Source organism: Canis lupus, chromosome 15, assembly GCF_003254725.2.
Source record: "Canis lupus dingo isolate Sandy chromosome 15, ASM325472v2, whole genome shotgun sequence".
NCBI classification, from domain to species: domain Eukaryota; kingdom Metazoa; phylum Chordata; class Mammalia; order Carnivora; family Canidae; genus Canis; species Canis lupus.
This window is the reverse complement of record NC_064257.1, coordinates 42588869-42608351: the sequence shown is the minus strand read 5'-3', so window position 1 is coordinate 42608351 and position 19483 is coordinate 42588869. Positions and strand designations below refer to the sequence as shown.

General features: G+C 37.9%; 1 protein-coding gene across 3 annotated transcripts in view; it reads right to left on the bottom strand.

Moving 5' to 3' along the window:
* HCFC2 (host cell factor C2) overlaps positions 1-19424 on the bottom strand; it is a 42095-nt gene extending 22671 nt beyond the window's left edge. For 2 of the 3 annotated variants that reach the window (XM_035699267.2, XM_025439210.3), the window contains exons 1-7: positions 19212-19415; positions 17374-17522; positions 15806-15966; positions 7796-8004; positions 6913-6997; positions 4726-4832; positions 4428-4616 (exon numbers count right to left, since the gene is read on the bottom strand). In XM_035699267.2, coding sequence (XP_035555160.1) covers positions 4428-4616; positions 4726-4832; positions 6913-6997; positions 7796-8004; positions 15806-15966; positions 17374-17522; positions 19212-19374 — 1063 coding nt within the window. In that variant the 5' untranslated portion in view covers positions 19375-19415. Of the gene's footprint in view, positions 1-4427; positions 4617-4725; positions 4833-6912; positions 6998-7795; positions 8005-15805; positions 15967-17373; positions 17523-19211 lie in introns of all 3 variants that reach the window. The other variant, XM_049094136.1, reaches the window with a different exon arrangement.
* Positions 19425-19483: the final 59 nt, after the last annotated feature.

Below are 19483 nucleotides of genomic sequence, written 5' to 3'. Positions count from 1 at the left end.
GCACAAGGCACATCACCATGAAATTTAAGAATAGTGGGGACAAAAAAAAAAAAAAAAATCCTGAAAGCTATCAAGGGTGAGAGGGAAGATCACATTTAAAAGGAATAAAAATTAGAAGTGGTTTGGGTTTCTTTTTTTTTTTTTTAAGATTTTATTTATTTATTTATTCATGAGAGACTGAGAGAGAGAGAGAGAGAGAGAGGGAGAAGCAGGCTCCATGCAGGGAGCCTGATGCGGGACTTGATCCCGGGACTCCAGGATCACGCCCTGAGCCAATGGCAGGCGCTAAACCACTGAGCCACCCAGGGATCCCCGTGGTTTGGGTTTCTTAACAAAAAAATGGAAGCTTGAATACAGTTTAACAATGCTTTCAAAATCCTGAAGGGTTATGACTTCCAAAGTAGAATTCTATTTCTATGCAAATGGCCAATTAAGTGTAAGAAAGACGGAACATATTTCCAGACAATGTGAAATCTCAAAATAAATTTATCACCTATGCACCCTTTTCCTGGGATGTGTTCCACAAGAAATGAAACAGTAAACTAAGGACGGGAAAAATATGGGATCCAGGAAACAGGGAATCCGGCACAGGTGAGAGGCAAAAGATATCGCCAGGAAGATGATGAAGGGAGACTCCAAGATGATAGCTGGGCTTGATTTGTGGAGGACAACCATCCCAGATTGGAGCAGGAGAAATTTCTTCAAGACGATGAAATCTGATAGAATATCTGATGCATCTAACCATAATGAGAGAAGATTTAAACAAATAACACAGTATGGATTGAATTAGTGGTAGATACATACAAGTCTATAATAAACAAAAGTGACAATTATGAATCCATGGTAAATAAAAAGTTATACAAGAAAAGTTTCACAAAATTCTACATGGCTCACCTGTGAACAGTGTTTATATGGTCATAAGGTAAACAATGAATACTCATCTAACAAAATTATGGTATAACCATATTGAGAGAATGGGGGTAGGAGAGGTGTATAGGAGAGAGGTGAGGAATGGTGGAAAGAAGAGATAAATCCTTAATTTCCATAGTAAAAAGTGAGCATTTTATGCCTAAACTGAAAAAAATCAAGATAACAATATATGCATGTTATATGGAAAGATGGAAGTAAATACCAAAATAATTGTTTAATGGAGTTGAAAGTAGATGCTTGTGAAGCAAGGAAAATGAGAGGAAGGTGGGAGCAAAGGACTGCTATTTTTCAAAAAAAGCCTTATGGAATTAATCACTCTTTTAAATGTTATCAAATATACAAAGATTAAATAAAGTGGAAAAAAAAAAAGCAAGATGAAGAGCCTTCATTTCTCCAATCCCCAAAATTAATGCTCATTTACCGAGAAGCAAAATCTAAATTTTGACCTTATGATTGTGGCCATGATTACTTTTAGATAGATATTCATGTCTAAAGAAAAGGTTTATGGAAAAACTGGCCAGTCTATAATTTTTAACCTTTTAAAAGTTACAGATCCCTTAGACAATCTGCTGAAAGTGATGTATTCTCTGCCAAGAAAAATTTATACACACACATTTTTCTTTCAATCTCAGAGACTGAAATTTATCCTTGGAGTTCAGGAAATAACTCTCAATTTCAAAGATGCATCAGTAAGGTGGATTTTCTAGATTTCTTTCCTGCTTGCTAGTATGTGCTTCTTCCATAGAAGATATTTTAGTCTCTTAGTTGTTCCATTTATTACTTTTTAAATTAATTTTAAAATTAAACTGTTTTTACATTACCAAAGCAATACATGCTCCTGTAGGAAATACAGATTAAAGAAAAACCTTTCAGAAAATGTTTAATCTAACCTTTTATTTTATTATTATTTTTTTTTATCTCACCTTTTAGATAAAACTTTGGTACACAATGTATCCTTCCAGATTTTTCTGTTTATACCCTTAAAAAAAACCTGGACTCATAAGTATGTTTTATAATCTTCTCTTCTCATGTAACAACGCACATTACATCTCCAGATTTGATTTCTCTACTGGTCTCCAGATTTCTTTATTCATCGACTATGTTTTTGATCTCCTTATTTCAAAATTAGCATAGTCTAAATGGAACTCTTTTCTCCACAAACTGGTTTTCTCCTCAGTCTTCCCCATCTCAGTAAATGGAAATACCACCAAATTACTCAAGCTAAAAACTTCATCCTCCATTCTTCTCTTTGTACCATATGTCACACCCAATTCATCAGTTGGTTCTTTCAAGAACTCCAAAACATATTCTGAATTTATCCACTTCTACCCATCTCCACTGGCACTGCTGTAGTCTAAGACTTCTCTGCCTCCTGTGAAAGTCTCCTAACTGGTCTCCCTGTGTGCACTCTTGCCCACCTTCAATTTATTTTCCACACAACTGCAGTGGCCATTCCAAAATGTACATCAGATCACAACACATGTCTCCTTCAAACTAATAAATAAACTATCTTTGTACTTCATAACCTAAACTCTACCACAATGTTCAAGGCCTTACATGATCTGTCCTGTGGTCACTTCTCTAACCTCCATTCCTATGTTCTCCTTTTTCAGTCAGCTCAAATCTGTTCCCAAATGTGCCATATATTCCTAACGCAGGGCCCTGTACTTGCTGTTGACTCTTCCTACAGTGTTTCTCTCCCAGCTTTTTTTTTTTTTTAATTTTTATTTATTTATGATAGTCACACAGAGAGAGAGAGAGAGGCAGAGACATAGGCAGAGGGAGAAGAAGGCTCCATGCACCGGGAGCCCGACGTGGGATTCGATCCTGGGTCTCCAGGATCGCGCCCTGGGCCAAAGGCAGGCGCTAAACCGCTGTGCCACCCAGGGATCCCTCTCTCCCAGCTTTTTCCATGGATAGCGTCTTCTCTCCATTTGGATTATAACCCAAATGCCATATCATATATACCTACTCTGAAGTTAACCTCATTTCTCCATTCCAGTACTTCCCATCACTATCTCACTGTTCTATCTTACTATCTTCCCATGCTTACCAGAAACGGAACTTATTTTATTAATTTGTCTGATTAGTGCCTGTCATCCTGCTGCCCACATTCTAAGAATATACATTCTTAACATCAGGGACATTATCAGTCTCTCATTGCTGTAGCATTTCACATCTCAGCATGTAAAACAATTTAGAACAATTCCTGATAGGTGTCAATCAGTAAATATTTCCTGAAAAATGGATAAGTTCTGTATTTAAAATTCTTTCATGTTCTAACACTTTTACAGAAATCCTTTTAGGGTCACCCAGGGAGCTCATTGGTTGAGGATCTGACTCTTGATTTTGGCTGTGGTTGTGATCACAGGATCGTGGGATTGAGCCCTATCTTGGGGCTCAACCACCCAGCCAGGAGTCTGCTTCGGATTCTCTCTCTCCCTCTCTCTACCCCACCCCATGCTCTCTCATGCTCTTTAAAAATAAATCCTTTAAAGAAAGATTTTATTTATTTATTTAGAGAGAGAGAATGCATGAGAGGGGTGAGGGGCAGAGGGAGAAGCAGACTCCCCACTGAGCAGGGAGTCTGTCGTAGGGTTTGATCCCGGGACTCTGGGATTATGACCCAAGCAGAAGGCAGACTCCTAACCAACTGAGCTACCCAGGCACCCCTAACTAAATCTATCTTAAAAATCTTTTTATTTTGGAGTACTTTTAGATTTACAGAAAAAAAAATGCAGAGTTCCCATATACTCTTTAGTTTCCTCTAATGTTAACACATTTGTCAAAATTAAGAAATTAACACTGGAGTAATACTATTAACTACAGACTACTCATATTTCACCAGTTTTCTAATTAATGTGGGGTTTTTTTGGTTCCAATCCAATCTAGGGTACCACCCTGCATTTAGTCATTATGTCTCCTTCATCTCCTCTGATTTGTGACTATTTCTCACTCTCCTTATGTTTCATCACTTTTAAATTTTTGAAAAGTACGGTTCACATACTCTGTAGAATGTCTAGGATGTTCCTCAATTTGGGTGTGTTGGTATGTTCTCACAGTGAGAGTAAGGTTATGGGTTTTGGGGTAACACAGAAGTGAAGTTTCTTCTCCTCACATGATATTAGAGGCAGGGGTAAATGATTCAAAGTGACTATCACCAGTGATATTAACACTGATTACTCGAAGATGGTGTTTTCCAGGTCTTTCCACTGTTAAGTTACTATTGGTCCCTTTTCATCTTCTGTGCTTTGGGAGAGAGTCACTAAATCCTGTCCTTTACACTCAAGGACAGGAAAATTAAGAAACTCTCCTGGGGAGGAAAAAAAAGAAATTCTCCTGGAGTGGGAAGTATCTACATATAATATTTCTTCCATTCATTTTTAATTATGGAAGAGAGACGCAGCGGCATTTACACTAAATCTCAAGAGACATGTAGTGCTCAAGTATTTATTTACCTGAAGGAAAAATTTTATTTATTGAATACTCTTACCTACCAGTATCAAGATACCAAAGATCCTTGCAGCAAACTTGACTATTCAGTGCTTTTTTGTAGCCATCTCTTCCACTCCAAAAATACAATCGAGTGCCAATTGCAACAGCACAGTGTCCAGCTCTTGGTCTTGGTCTTGAATTTTTTTTATCTTCCTGAGAATCTGATACCAGGGTGGTCCACTCTGCTGTATCTATAAGATAGAAATATCCATGACTACTCTATTGTTCTTAAACAATAAAGTAACAAAAATGATTTTATTAATAAATTTTATTTCAGTAAGTAACTCTTAAAATACTCACCAAGATTTAGGTAAGAAAATGAACTAGTACATCTCCACTCACAATCATGAGGTGAAGTCTCAATATTCTCCCCCTTATGTGGAACCCATCCACCAAAAATGTACATCCTGAACAACAAAAAGAGAGAACATAAAGTGGTTGATTTTTTTACTAAAGCTTTAATTTTTTTAAGATTTAAAATACTAACAATAGACTTAAATTTCTTATTTGTTGACTCAAAGCTTCAGGACTACTCACTTATCATGATCAAGATAATGGGAATAAGATAATGAATAAAGAGGTCTCCTCTGAAGAGTATACAATTTCATGAAGCAATACAGAATCAAATTATTTCTCTCCAGCAAGTTAAAATGGGGAATATTTCACTTATTTTGAAAATCATTATGTATAATATACTCAGTGTACCTCAGTCAGAAAGACAGTCAAATGATCTATGACACCTAAAATCAAATTTGGAGTTGTATGCATACAGTACCCAAAGAGGATTAAGTCTCTTATAACTTTGGTCACTGATATTACTCAAATAAAATACTTTAAACTATGTCCCTCAGGGCCCTAAGGGTTCTTGAGACATGCCTAATGGCTGCTAAAAGGAGAAAGGTTCATCAGGTAGAGTTTAGGGCCCATGTGACCTTATGCCAACAAGAGAAGCTCTATTTTCTTTCTATTTAACATATTAGAGTTCCAATGGAAAAACTACATTTTATAAAAGGGTTCTGATATTCTAAAAACTGTATCTTAAAAAAATAAAAATAAAAAATGTATCTTACTAAGATTTTTTTATGGCTATTTTTTTAAATAAAGTAGAGTATTCCTTTTTTTTTCCCCCAAAGACTTATTTATTTGAGAAATAAAGAGAAAGGGACCAAAAACATGGAGAGGGAGAAGCAGACTCCCTGCTAAGTGGGGAGGCCAATCCGAGGCTTGATCCCAGGACCCTGGGATCATGACCTGAACTGAAGGCAGATACTTAACTGAATGAGCCACCCAGGCGCCCTATTCTTTTTTTTGTTTTTATTTTATTTTATTTTTTATTACTTTTTAAAAAATATTTTATTTATTTATGACAGACAGAGAGAGAAGCAGGCTCCATACAGGGAGTCCGACGTGGGACTCGATCCCTGGTCTCCAGGATCCGGCCCCGGGGTGAAGGCGGCGCTAAACCGCTGAGCCACCGGGGCTGCCCCTCTTTTTTTGTTTTTAAAGGTTTTATTTTTTTTTTTATTCACAAGAGACAGAGAGAGACACAGAGAGAGGGAGGGAGAGGGAGAGAGAGAGAGAGGGGGGCAGAGACAGGCAGAGGGAGAAGCAGGCTCCATGCAGGGAGCCTGACGTGGGACTCAATTCTGGGTCTCCAGGATCAGGCCCTGGGCTGAAGGCGGCGCTAAACCGCTGAGCCACCCAGGCTGCCCAGGCACCCTATTCTTAAAAAAGAACTAATGAGGCTCTAGTTGTTTCCTAAAACATTACTTATAAGAAAAAGTCCCTACACAAGGAAAATATCTAATTAAATTCTATTTACACAATAATGCACAAATAGGGAACTTGTTGATGACAGTAACAGCTTTTATGGATTGCTCATTATGTACCAGACACCATTTGAAGCATTTCATATGTATGAATCCATTTAATCTTCAAGACAATCTTGTGGAATAGGTTTTATTATTATCTATATTTTATATTGAGGAAATTGAGGTGCAGACAGATTAAATTTCCTTGCCCCAGATCATACATGACAAGTACCAAAACTGGAGACTTGAATTCAGGCAATCTGGTTACAGAGTTTACATTCCAACCATAATGACATCCCAAGTTCAATCATTAAGCATACATACTGAGTACACATCTGAATACAAATCAAGCATTACCAAAAATAAGTAAAATGAAACACTGAGTTTGGTGTGTCAAACCTGGCAATGGAGGACAGATCACTGTTACAACACTTTGCCTCACACTTACTACCTACTCTGAGCAAGGCACTGTAAGAAATATACAGAAATATAAGAGGCAGCAGGATAAGAAATTGGCACAGTAAATATTTTAGCTTCTATAGGCTTACAATTTTAGCTTTAGTAAACACAATAAAATATTATTAAATTCAATAATCTATTGCTAAGAAATTGGTAGCACTGCTCTTTGTATCTTTCTTGAGTTGGTTTAAAAAAAAGTGGAAAACAAAAACCATACTTGTTTCCTATAACACTGGCTGTATGAAGGCTTCGTGGAAGTGGCACTGTCCCTTTAGTTTCTGGTTTTGACCAAGACATAGTTTCTAGAAGTAAAAATAAGTATATTAGCAATTTGGTTTAATAATAGCAATTTACCTCACCTTGAAGAATTTAAAAAAAATAAAAAGGGACTTATCAAAAAGAAGCAAAAGTGTTTCAAAACCATTACATGAACTTCATCTTAAAATAAACATTTCCAGCTGACATAAATAGCCAATTATAGTAATCTATTTATATTTGAATGTTAGTATTTGTAATGGAGAAGTGTGTTTAGGGTGCCACCAACTTTGAATTATAACCAGACTAGGGATTTTAACATTTTAAGTAAGAACATACTGTGTAGAAGGTAGTCAAAAGTGAGACACACCTACCCTCCACTCACTCACTTCTAGGATCTCTTTAAAAAAAGCTAGCCATGTTTTTTTTTATGGACCAGCCATAATGTTATTAATGCTACATTTCTTGGAGACAGAGTAACCATATAAATTTGATCATCCCCAAGAGGGACACTTTACAGAGTGATAATTGGTACTACTGAAAATTACACAGGACAATAAGCATAAATCAGGGCCATCTCAGGCAAACCATTACATATAGAGACCCTACTTATAAGGAGCACAGGAGAGTTACTGTCATAAGCCAAACATTCATTTGTTTAACTTCACTGATCAGCAACCATTTGCATCATATCTCTGTTGTTCCAGAGCTGGCCACAAGTGCCTTCTATAAATCTAAATGTAACTCAATAAACACTGCAATCAAAAATATTTTTCCATAGCAATTTTTATATTTGCCTTTATCAATCATAACCAATTCCTGAGCCTAAATCAAGGTAAGCTTACCTAAGTCAAGTTGCCATAGATCATCTAGGCGAGCACCACACATTCCACCAAAGACATACATTTTAGGACTTCCAGAATCTTTTTTGCAATATATGACAGCTGTGTGGGATTCTCTTGGAGAAGGCACAATCCCTTTAGTCACTGGAATGCTCCAACCCACAACACCAGAACCATGCTGTAGCTCCAACTCATAGAAATCATTCAAATATCTAGGATATCATGAAATAAATTAAAACATTAACATAATATATACCTTTTATATGATTTTTGTTTCTATTTATAAAGATCATATATGCTTATTGTGAAAAATTCATATAGTACAGAAAAGCATTGAGAGAGCAAAAACTCCATTCCTCATTCATTCAACACATATTTATCAAACACTACTCTTCTGGGGTGTCAGTAGTGAATAGAAGAGATTTTTAAAAACATTCCTGTCATCCTTTAACCAACACTCTTGTCTATTACAGCTGTGATAGTTTCAAAACATAGCTGCAAATTCTCTGACACTCTTCCCATCAGGAGGTAGGGTCTATGTGTCCATCCTCACTCTCCATTCTGGGCAAGCCTGTGACTGCTTCAACTAGAGTATGGTGAAATGACACTAGGTGACTTCCAAAGCTTGGTCACAGAAGGCAGCTTCACTCTAGACACTTGGTTTTGGGATCCTGAAGCACCACGTAAGTCCAACTCCCACAAAAATACCAAGTGGTGTTTATATGTGCAAGTGGAGTGGAAGTGTCATAGGATGACAGCCCCAGTTCAGTTCAGCCTTCAGTCATCTCAGTGGAGGCACCAGATGTGGGAGTGACCGTTCAAGCCTTTACATCTTAGGCCTAGCCATCACTGCTGTGTCCTGTCTGAATGCCTAATGCAGAGTCTCCGAACATAATAAATTGTTGTCATTTTGCATCACTAACTTTTGGGGGAGTTGACTACATGGTACTAGATAACTAGGACAATCACTATTGGCAATAATTGCTAAATATCCTTTGACCTCTCTCTCTCTTTCGACATCCACATATATATAAGTGAGACATATTACAAATGTCCCTTTGTAACTTTTTTCTTTTAAAACATTCACACTATAATGTAGCAAAGCTCTATGTAGCTTTTTTTTAAACTCTAGAAACTGGCATTAAATTTTTCATCCGTGGGGCAGCCCCGGTGGTGCAGTGGTTTAGCACCGCCTTCGGCCCAGGGAGTGAGTGATCCTGGAGACCCCGGATCGAGTCCCACAACGGGCTCCCTGCATGGAGCTTGCTTCTCCCTCTGCCTGTGTCTTTGTCTCTCTTTCTCTCTCTGTCTCATGAAAAATAAATAAAATTTAAAATTAAAAAAAATTTTTTTTCATCTGTGACCTGGATGTTTCCAATGTTTTGAGCAAAATAACTTTTTTTTTTAAAGATTTTTTTTTTATTTTTTATTAATGATAGTCACAGAGAGAGAGAGAGAGAGAGGCAGAGACACAGGCAGAGGGAGAAGCAGGCTCCATGCACCGGGAGCCCGACGTGGGATTCGATCCCAGGTCTCCAGGATCGCGCCCTGGGCCAAAGGCAGACGCCAAACCGCTGCGCCACCCAGGGATCCCGCAAAATAACTTTTATAGGAATATATTTCCTATCAATTTATTACTCAAATATGAGGGCAAAATTAAAACACTTTAGGATATATAAAGTTTCAAAGTTTAGGGGTCCCTGGGTGGCACAACTGGTTAAGTGTCTGACTCTCAATTTCAGCTCAGGTGGTCACGATCTCTGGGTCATGGGATTGGGTCTGTGTTGGGCTCCCTGCTCAGCACCAAGTCTGCTTTAGACTCTCCCTCTCCTTCTGCCCCTCCCCCCCAAATAAATAAAGAAATCTTAAAAAAAAAAAAAAAAAAAAACTTCAGAATTTAGCCATAAAATTGTTTTGGGAGAAAATGATTCTAGATATTATTCCAGAAAAATAAAAAGAAATCCAAGAAAGAACACACTGAAATAAGAGAAATGGTAGTACAAAGAAACCAGTAATTTGTAATATGCTTAAACTGATGCTTATAAGTATGGTTGTGAGGTCTAAATTATCATTAATAAAGACTGACCAAAAAATTAACTTCTTAGAGTTATTATAATCTGGAATAAGACTCAAGAATACAAGGAACATATGGGAAAAGGGGATAAGCAAAAGACGGTAAAGACTAATCTATTCTCAAAGATGACAAGATCTTTTCAGTTTAAATGTATGTGATAATTTCTGAGCAACTACTAAGGCAAGCACGGAATTAACATGGTTAGCTTTCAAATCATTAGAAGAAAAAAACAGTAAATCAAGAAAAAGGAAAATGAAACATAACCAAAGCATAGTCTATGGAAAGCAGTTAATAAGACGGTTAGGGGAAAAATACTATAAAACTATGTCAAAAAAAAAGACACTCTGTAAAAAAAATTTTTGGTACATATCACAGAAAAAGGTAAAATTTTCTTAATGTAACAAGTTCCTACAAGATCAAGATTACAACCAATCACACAACAGATAAATAAAAAGACATAAACTGACAGTTCACAGAATGAGAAATAAAAGTTGCATATAACACAAACAAACACAAATACATACACAAATATTCAGCCTCATTACAATTTTTTAAAATCAGCAAATGCAGGAAAAGGCAGGGGGTTGGACGTAGAGAAGCAACAACAAACAGATTAAATGGAAAACAAAAAACAAAGGTAAGAAAAAACACTTCTCTCAAGGGCAGGAAGTATATAAGGAAAACAAAATAAAAAAACCCTGAAACCAGCTATAAGCAATTAACAGCAAGGATAATACAATACTATTTTAATACTATGCCACTGATGTGGCATAGACTGACACAGATCAGAATGGATGCCAGCCAGTAAGCTATACTAGCTCATAGTGATCAATGGTTATTCCTATTTACAAAAGATAAGTCTACAACAAAATCATACACACAGGTTGAAAAGTAGATATAGACGGTACAAACAGTAAATTCACAATCATACTAGGAGGTTTGAACATGTCATTCACAAGCTGATACAATCCAGACTCACAAAATAGCTTTGAATAATAATGTAAAACAGTGATTTAATAAAGAACCTTGTACTCAATCAATCAGGAACTTAAAATCTTTATGAACACCTATGGAGTAATCACAAAAACTGACATACACCACAAAGACAATCTCCAAAAAAGAGAAATCCAACAGATCACATATTTTTTAATACAATATAATAAAACTACATATTAGCAACAATAACAAAACTTTCCCTTTGGAAAGTTTTACAAATTTATGTCAAATTACTTTTGGGTTAAAGAGTTAATGAAAAGTAGTAACAAGAAGAGTATTATATATCTAAACCTATGGAATATGGCCAAAGCCACAAGCAGAGGAAAATTTGTAGCAATTAATAGAAAATAAAACAAAAAATAGGGATCCCTGGGTGGCGCAGCGGTTTGGCGCCTGCCTTTGGCCCAGGGCGCGATCCTGGAGACCCCGGATCGAATCCCACGTCAGGCTCCCGGTGCATGGAGCCTGCTTCTCCCTCTGCCTGTGTCTCTGCCTCTCTCTCTCTCTCTCTATGTGACTATCATAAATAAATAAAATTAAAAAAAATTTAAAAAAAAAAAAACAAAAAACAAACAAAAAATATATGAATAGGCATTCAAATTACTAGAAATTAGAAAAAAAGTTAGAAAAAAACATCAAAACTATTAAAAGTTTAAAAGAGGGGCACTTGGGTGGCTAGTCGCTTAAGTGTCTTCTTTTGGCTCAGGTCATGATCCCTGGGTCCTGGGATTGAGCCTCCACCACATCCCACTCCCAACCACATCTAGCTCCCTGCTCAGCAAGGGAGTCTGCTTCTGTGCATCTTCCTTTGCCCCACTTGCCCACTCAGGTGGGAGCTCTTGTGCTCACTCTCTCTCTCAAATAGAGAAATAAAATCTTAAAGAAAAATTTTAAAAGAAGTTATAAAAAAATTAAAGAAATGGAATAAAGAAAAAAGTGAAAAATAAAAATAAATCATTAATAAAACTGAAAAATGGTTCTTTGAAAACACCAAACCACTTATGAGTCTGATTAGAGAAAAGACAAAAAACGTTTATAAATGAGAAGAGATTGTGACTACAGAGAGAGATTTTAAAAATATACAGAAAACTGTCTTTTAATTTTTATCAATAAATATAAAAATCTAAATAAAATGGTTGTTTTTCAAGGAAAACATAAATTACCAAATGACTCAAGAGAAAGTAGAAAATCTAAATAGATCAATAACTATAAGAGATACTGAAAAGGTAGTCAAAGATCATCTTCCTAAATTATACCAATCTCAGACAATTATGGGAAATTTCTACTAAATATTCAAGAAATTGTGTCATTTAAGCATAAGATAGAAGGCTTCCTGAAACCTCAGAACAGAGCCCTGACTGTGTTCCTGAGAATAAGAGAATTCTGATACTCAAATCAGATTAGAATAGGACACCACTACCCTAAATAAAGTCAATATACGAAAAATCACTAGAGACTATAGAGAATATATAAATGTTAGCAAATGAATTCAGCAAAGTATGAAAATAACACTGTAATCCAACAAATTGGGATTTAACTACAAATTTAAGATGGCTTATATTTCAAAACTTAATAATTCACACAACCAATGGACTAAAGAAAAGAAACAGTAAGATCATTTCCATGTCAGAAATGAATATGAACATCCACCTTTGGTTAAAATGAGAGAGAAAAAAACTAATTAGAAAACTAGAAATCGGGATCCCTGGGTGGCGCAGCGGTTTGGCGCCTGCCTTTGGCCCAGGGCGTGATCCTGGAGACCCAGGATCGAATCCCACGTCAGGCTCCCGGTGCACGGAGCCTGCTTCTCCCTCTGCCTATGTCTCTGCCTCTCTCTCTCTCTCCCTGTGTGACTATCATAAATAAATAAAAGTTTAAAAAAAAAAAAAAAAAAATAGAAAACTAGAAATCTTTTAAAACTTCCTTAATCTGATCAAAGGCAAATATTAGAAACCTATAGCAAACATCACAATTAATGACAGAAACGAAAATATATTAATAAAACAGAATAGAGTCTTGAACAAGAGTTGACTTTTTTTTGTAAAAAGCCAGACAGTAAATATTTTACAGTATGCAAGTCACAACTACTCAACTTTCCTCTTTTATTTAATATGAAAGCAGCCAGAAACAACATGTAAATGAATAGGAATGACTGTGTTCCAATAAAGCTTTATTAACAAAGAGCATAGTTCATAACCCCTGGTTTAGAAAGCCTAGAAAAAGACCCATTTTATATGAGGATTAAGATATGATAGAGATGGGACTTCAGTGAAGAAATAAATGGTTTATTTAATAAATGGTGGTAGAGAATTGGAAATCCATTAGGAAGAAAAAGTAAAAATCCTCATAACAGTCACAAAAATATATTCTAAATATATTAATATTTTAAACATAAAGAACAAAGCTATGAATGCACTGAATAATTTTGGGGTAGAAGAATCTTCCTAAAGCACAAAGCAATTAAAGAAAAATACTGTCAAACCTGATAAAACAAAAATGAAAACACTTTTTAAAAAAAGCAAATAGAAGACTTGAAAAATTATGGATTATGGTGATGGATACACAACACAATAAACTGACTAAAATCACAGAATTGTATGTATAAAAAGGATGAATTTTATCATATAAAGTTTATGTTTTAACTATTCAAAAAGGAAAAATAAAGATATGAACAATTTCATAAAAGGAATTGCAAATGTCCAATAAGCATAATCAAGCTCATTATCAGTATTTATTAAGATTTTTATTTATTTATTCGTTTATTTGTTTATTTGTTTATTTATGAGAGCAAGCAAGAGTGTGCATGAACACGTATGGGGAGATGTAGTGGGAGAGGGAAAGGACAAGCAGACTCCGCACTGAGCCTGCAGCCCAACATGAGGCTGGACCTCATGCTCCTGAGATCATGACCTGAGCCAAAATCAAGAGCTGCACATTTAACTGACTGAGCCACCCAGCTGTCACACTCATTACTAGTTTTTAAAAAATAAAAATAAATCCACAAAATGTATTTCACCTATTAGTTTGGCAAAAACTAAGAAGAATGAGACAATTCGATATTGTTAAGGGGGTAGGCAGACCTGCACACTGCTATTAGGAGTATAAAATTAAAATGGCTCTGTCTCTTTGCAGATTGATTCAGGAATATCTAACAAACCTGAATAAATATCTTTTGACCTCATTCCCACCGATTCCGTTTACAAGTATGAATCCTACAATCCAGGTGGCTCAGGCAGTTAAGCATGTGACTCTTGATTTCAGCTCAGGTCATGATCCCAGGAATGTGAGATCAAGCCCTGCAACCAGCTCCATGCAGGGAAGAAGATTCCGTTGAAGATTCTGTCTCTTCCTATACCCACACCCTGTCTCCTCACTTTCTCCCTTTCTCTCTAAAAAACAAAAATAGTCATACTTGTGCAAAGACTGTAATACCAAAAAAGTGGAAATATTTAAATGTCTACCATTTAAATGGTTAAGTAATTTGCAAAATTCAGACTACTTTTCAACCATTAAGAAAAAAATAAGGTCAATTTTTATCTATTGCCCTAAAAGATCTCCAAGATACACTGTCAAAGGAAAAAAAAAAAACAAAATACAAAAAACAACAAAAACAAACAGGAAACACCCAAAGTTGCAAAGCAAAAAGAAAGATCCCACTTCTATAAAAAAGAATACTTATCTGTGTATGATCAGATCAATGTTTCCCACCTCCCCTCTCCTGCTAGGCAGAACACTCAGTCTAGGATGGCCGACCAATGGAATGTGAACAGAAATGAATCTGCTAGCTTTAACCAGAGGCTTTCAAAAGCACTACATCTATCTATTGCTCCCTCAAGCAGCATAAACTTGAGAAGCTTGCCCATTATATATAATAAACTAAAAAAAAAAAAAAAAACCTGACTAACATATGATACATGAAAAAGGTTCTAAAATATATACATCAAATTGAATTATGTGTTTGCTTGTGTTGGAAGACAGTGATGCTTTGAGAAAGAATTTTGTATATTTTCTAATTTCTTAAATTTTTTACAAGTCTATATCTAGAAAAATCTATTTAAGGTAAGGATGAAAAAGACATGTGCTAGACGTAAAAGTATCTGGGTTATAGTATGTTGGGATAAATTTTTTTCCTTTTCTCTAGTTTCCAAGTTTCCCATGATATCTTATTTAGTGTTATTTTTTTAAGGTTTGGAAAAAACAAAAAAGCTAAGACTAACATCAATGTAATGTCGGTAATATGCTGATGGCAACCTGCAACTACTTTGAAAATGAGGCCAACGATCTTACTTAGCCATCATCATGACATTGAAATGCTGGTATTCAATAACTCTCATTTCACAGTCAAGGAAAACAGTATTAGATTACTTCCACTAAAGGACACCCATGGTAAGCAGTGAATTAGAAAAGTCTTTCAGATTCTAAATTTCCAAAACTTGAGTGCCAAAATGACAATGTGATCAAAACACTATACAAAAAGAGGCAGTGATTAGTTCTGTTTGGAAAAAGGGGGAGAGGATTGTTTCAAAAAGTATTTGCTTGTGTGAACTACCATAACAACTTCCTGTATGAAAAGTGGATATGATAGCCTTTATTTTATAGTGACATTTTTGTCACCAAATTCCCAGAGACATCTAATTTGAAAATAATCATTTGTTATTTTCATTATCATTTATGACAAGTAAAATACACTATGGCTCAATATATACAAATAGGTTGCTATAAATAATTATGTTGATATCATTTAATAAGATGATTTCTGATTAGAAAAGGCATAGTTATGAAAACACATATTCCAGGGACTAGGGAAAACACAACTGCTCACAAATTTGTTTATTGTTAGGTTTAAATGCAAAAGGCTAAGTTTTATCTTTTTAATAACTGGGAGAAATTAAATTTTCTTAATCTAAGTCTTAAACATTTGGTTCGAAAAAGAATCAACATACCTGGGAACATTATTGTTTGAATCTTCACTTTCATTTGCCAGACCACCAAACAAATAGCATTTGTTACCATATAAAGAGAAGCTATGTCCAAGCCGAGGGCAAGGAGGTAAACCAGAAGAAGGGGGGTGGGGTTTCACTTTTTTCCATAACCAACGACTTGCCTAAAAAAAAGCACAATCAGATAAAATGAAGAAAGCATTCCTATATTGTCAATAGTATAACATCATATCAATATATTTTAATCAAAATCCAATCAGAAGGCTCCAATAAGCTCTTCTGAGGACAAATGAGAAGGAAACAGGTAACTTCTGGAACTAAAATAAACACTGCAATAGAAATTCAGTCTAGTCTTCCTGGGGCACCTGGGTGGCTCAGCTGGTTAAGCAGTTAAGTGGTTAGTGCTTGATTTCGGCTCATGTCATGATCTCAGGGACATGAGAGCGAGCCCAGCATTGCATTGAACTCCACATTGGACCTGGAGTCTGTTCGAGATTCTATCTCTTCCTCTCTCTGCCTCTCTGCCCCCCCCACCCCCGATCCCACAAGAGAGAAAGAAAAGAGAAAGAAAGAAAGAAAGAAAGAAAGAAAGAAAGAAAGAAAGAAAGAAAGAAAGAATTCAGTCTAGTTTTTCATATTCACAGCTTTCCTCAACAGCAAACCTAAGCAAATAATAATAAACACTAATAGTTCCCAAATATTTACATGAAAAATTAAATATATATCACTTGAAGATTAAATGAAATTTATATACTCTTTTCTGAAACTAGGTAATCCATAGATAGTATATATTTCAACCTTTAAATAAGCATAAATAAAGATCATTTAATAAACCAAACTCCAAAACTTATGCTCTATAGAGGCTCTATTACCAGAACTATTTGCTTTTAAGTAGGTATAATTCACCTATATCTGTCAATTAGCAGCTCATAATAGCAGCCCTATGAACATATGCACAGCTGTCAGAGAGGGCTCTGAGTGTGGCTTAGTAGAATCAAATTTATAAAGGATATGTGAAACTGTACCCCTTAATTTTTGTATGTCTTGCCAGTAAAAAAAAAAAAAAAAAAATAGCGTTTATTAGTTTGAAGGTAACAAACTCTACAACGAAGGCAGAGGTTTTCAAAGTATGGTCTGGGGACCAGCAGCAACACATGGGAACTCGGTAGGAATGCCAGTGTTGAGGCCCCACACCAGACAATACCCATTCAGAAAAACTCTGGGGGGCAGGGCGCAGGGATCTGTTTTCACAAGCCCTCCAATGCTTCTGCTGCTGCTAAAATTGAAGAACTAGGACACTAAGATACAAAAAATCTAAACCAGTAACATGTATAACTGATGCTAAGTAACATATCTTATTAATGTTACAACTGTTACACTGGGTAGGAGAAAAAGACTTACACTAGAAACTTTGGCTTTTTAGTGCAGTGGAAACATTTCCTTTGAAACTATAAAATGTGAAACTCATACTATTTTAAATATGTTAATGAAATATTTTGCAATCTTTCAAAGAATTAGGAGCAATATTATTATTAAAGCCACAGAGTGAAATAAATTTGAAATACACTTACCTGCAACTCATATAACTCATTGCTGTATCTTCCATATTCAACCATTCCCCCAAATACTAATATTCTGGTACCATCACAGACAAATCCATGGGCAGCGCAACCTGGAGGGATGTCTCCTCTAACGGCTGGTAGGAACCACTGATTTGTAACTAGTTGCCAAAATAAAATTAAAACCAATTATAATAAAGTTATCACAAACTATGACTATGTACTTTATATGTATCATCTGTATCAGTGATTATTGGAGATTGGAGATGATTTTTCCCCCAGAAGCAAACTAAAAATGTGTAGTTGTCTCTCTGGAGGGAGGGGAGAGACGCTAGTGGGTAGGGACGAGAGATGGTGCCAAAGATCTTACAATGTACAGTGCACGCTCTTATAACAATTCTCTGGTTAAAAGTGGCAATAGGGGATCCCTGGGTGGCAGCAGTTTGGCGCCTGCCTTTGGCCCAGGGCGCGATCCTGGAGACCCGGGATCGAATCCCACGTCGGGCTCCCGGTGCATGGAGCCTGCTTCTCCCTCTGCCTGTGTCTCTGCCTCTCTCTCTCTCTCTCTCTCTGTGTGTGTGTGACTATCATAAATAAATAAAAATTTATTAAAAAAATAAAATAAAATAAAAGTGGCAATAGTGCTGCTGTTCAACAATCCTGACCTATACAATTTAATTCTTACCAAAATCCTACTTGCTGAGTATCATCATCTCCATTTGACATTTAAGTCTGGTAACTTTAGCGCTGAACCTGGGCAACTGGCAGAGCAAAACTAAAACCAGGTCTAACTTATTCCAAAGCCAGGATTTTTACACTATACCAAATTGTCAAATAACTTCTAAACTATGTGTTATAGAGTGCCAAGAGGAGGAGACGGTGAAGAAAAAAAAAAAAAAAAAAAAACTTTCTCCTACGGCACTATTTCGTTAACCTTTAAATGACCACTATGATTAAGTTATTTGGTCAAAGTTACTGATCATGACACAGACCCAAAATTCGGCAATTAGCCTTATACCGAGGACACAGCTTCCTCTTGATCGCTGGCCCATTTACAAGCTGGGGAACATGAGATTCCACCCTCCTTTTATCCGGAGGCGCTCAAGGCGGGGCCTCCCCGGGAGGGGCAGCAGGGGTCTGTAGCGGTGCTCAAGTGACAGTCCAGTCCCCTCCGCGAGCGCGCCCCGCTGAGCCTCAGCACACAGACCTGACTGTGCAGGAACAGGCGCGGGTCTCGCCCACCACTTCCCCGCCAGTTAAGAGGGTTAGCAATGGAGTAAAAATCTTGGCTCCCACCTGCCAGATACGGCGCTGTATTTGGGGTGAAAGTACCAGGCCTCTCGTTTTCCCTCCTCATCGTCCCCCAGCCATCCCCGCCCTGATTCATTTCCTCCAAAGGAAAGACCGCAGGCAAAGACGAGACAGGCCCAGAGCAGCTTTGGTTTGGAGTTGGTTTGGGCTTTTGACAGGGGCGAGACCCCGGACCCCGGACCCCGGACCCCGGAGTGAGCGAGCCTTCGGGAAGAGGCCCGGGCGGGTGGAAACTGTCTCTCTCTCGCCTACGTCCGCCCGAGGGCTGGGGCGGGGGGGGGGGGGGGTCCGGGACCGCCTGCCTGAGGGCCGGCGCTCCCCGCCCTGGGCCCGGCTCCACCCCGCGGGCCTGGGGAAACGGAGCTGCCACCCAGGACACTGTGGGACCCCGGCCGCCCGGCTGAGCCGCAGTCCCCGCTGCCCGCCCGAAGAGGCAGTGACCCGGCGGTGACAGCTGTCAGGGCCTCGGCCGCCGCCTCGCCTCCCCTCCCCCTCCGCGGCTCCCACAGGCGGGGCCGTAGAGCGGCCGCCGCGCCTACCCGTGTTGTAGACGTGCAGCTCGTCCGCAATGCCCTCATTGCCCCCTCCGAAGATGATCATCAGTTCCCGGATGGCCACGGCCCGGTGTCCGTGCCGGGCGCGGGGGACCGGCCCCGTGAAGGAGGAAACCCGCCTCCAGTTGAGGAGGCTGGGAGCCGCCATTTTCCCAACCCCCGCCCCTCTGCCCACAATGCACCGCGCCCGCTCCGGCGCCGCGGCTCCCGGGGGAGGGCGGGGACCCGCCTCCCGCTGGGCGCCGGGGACCGGGTCA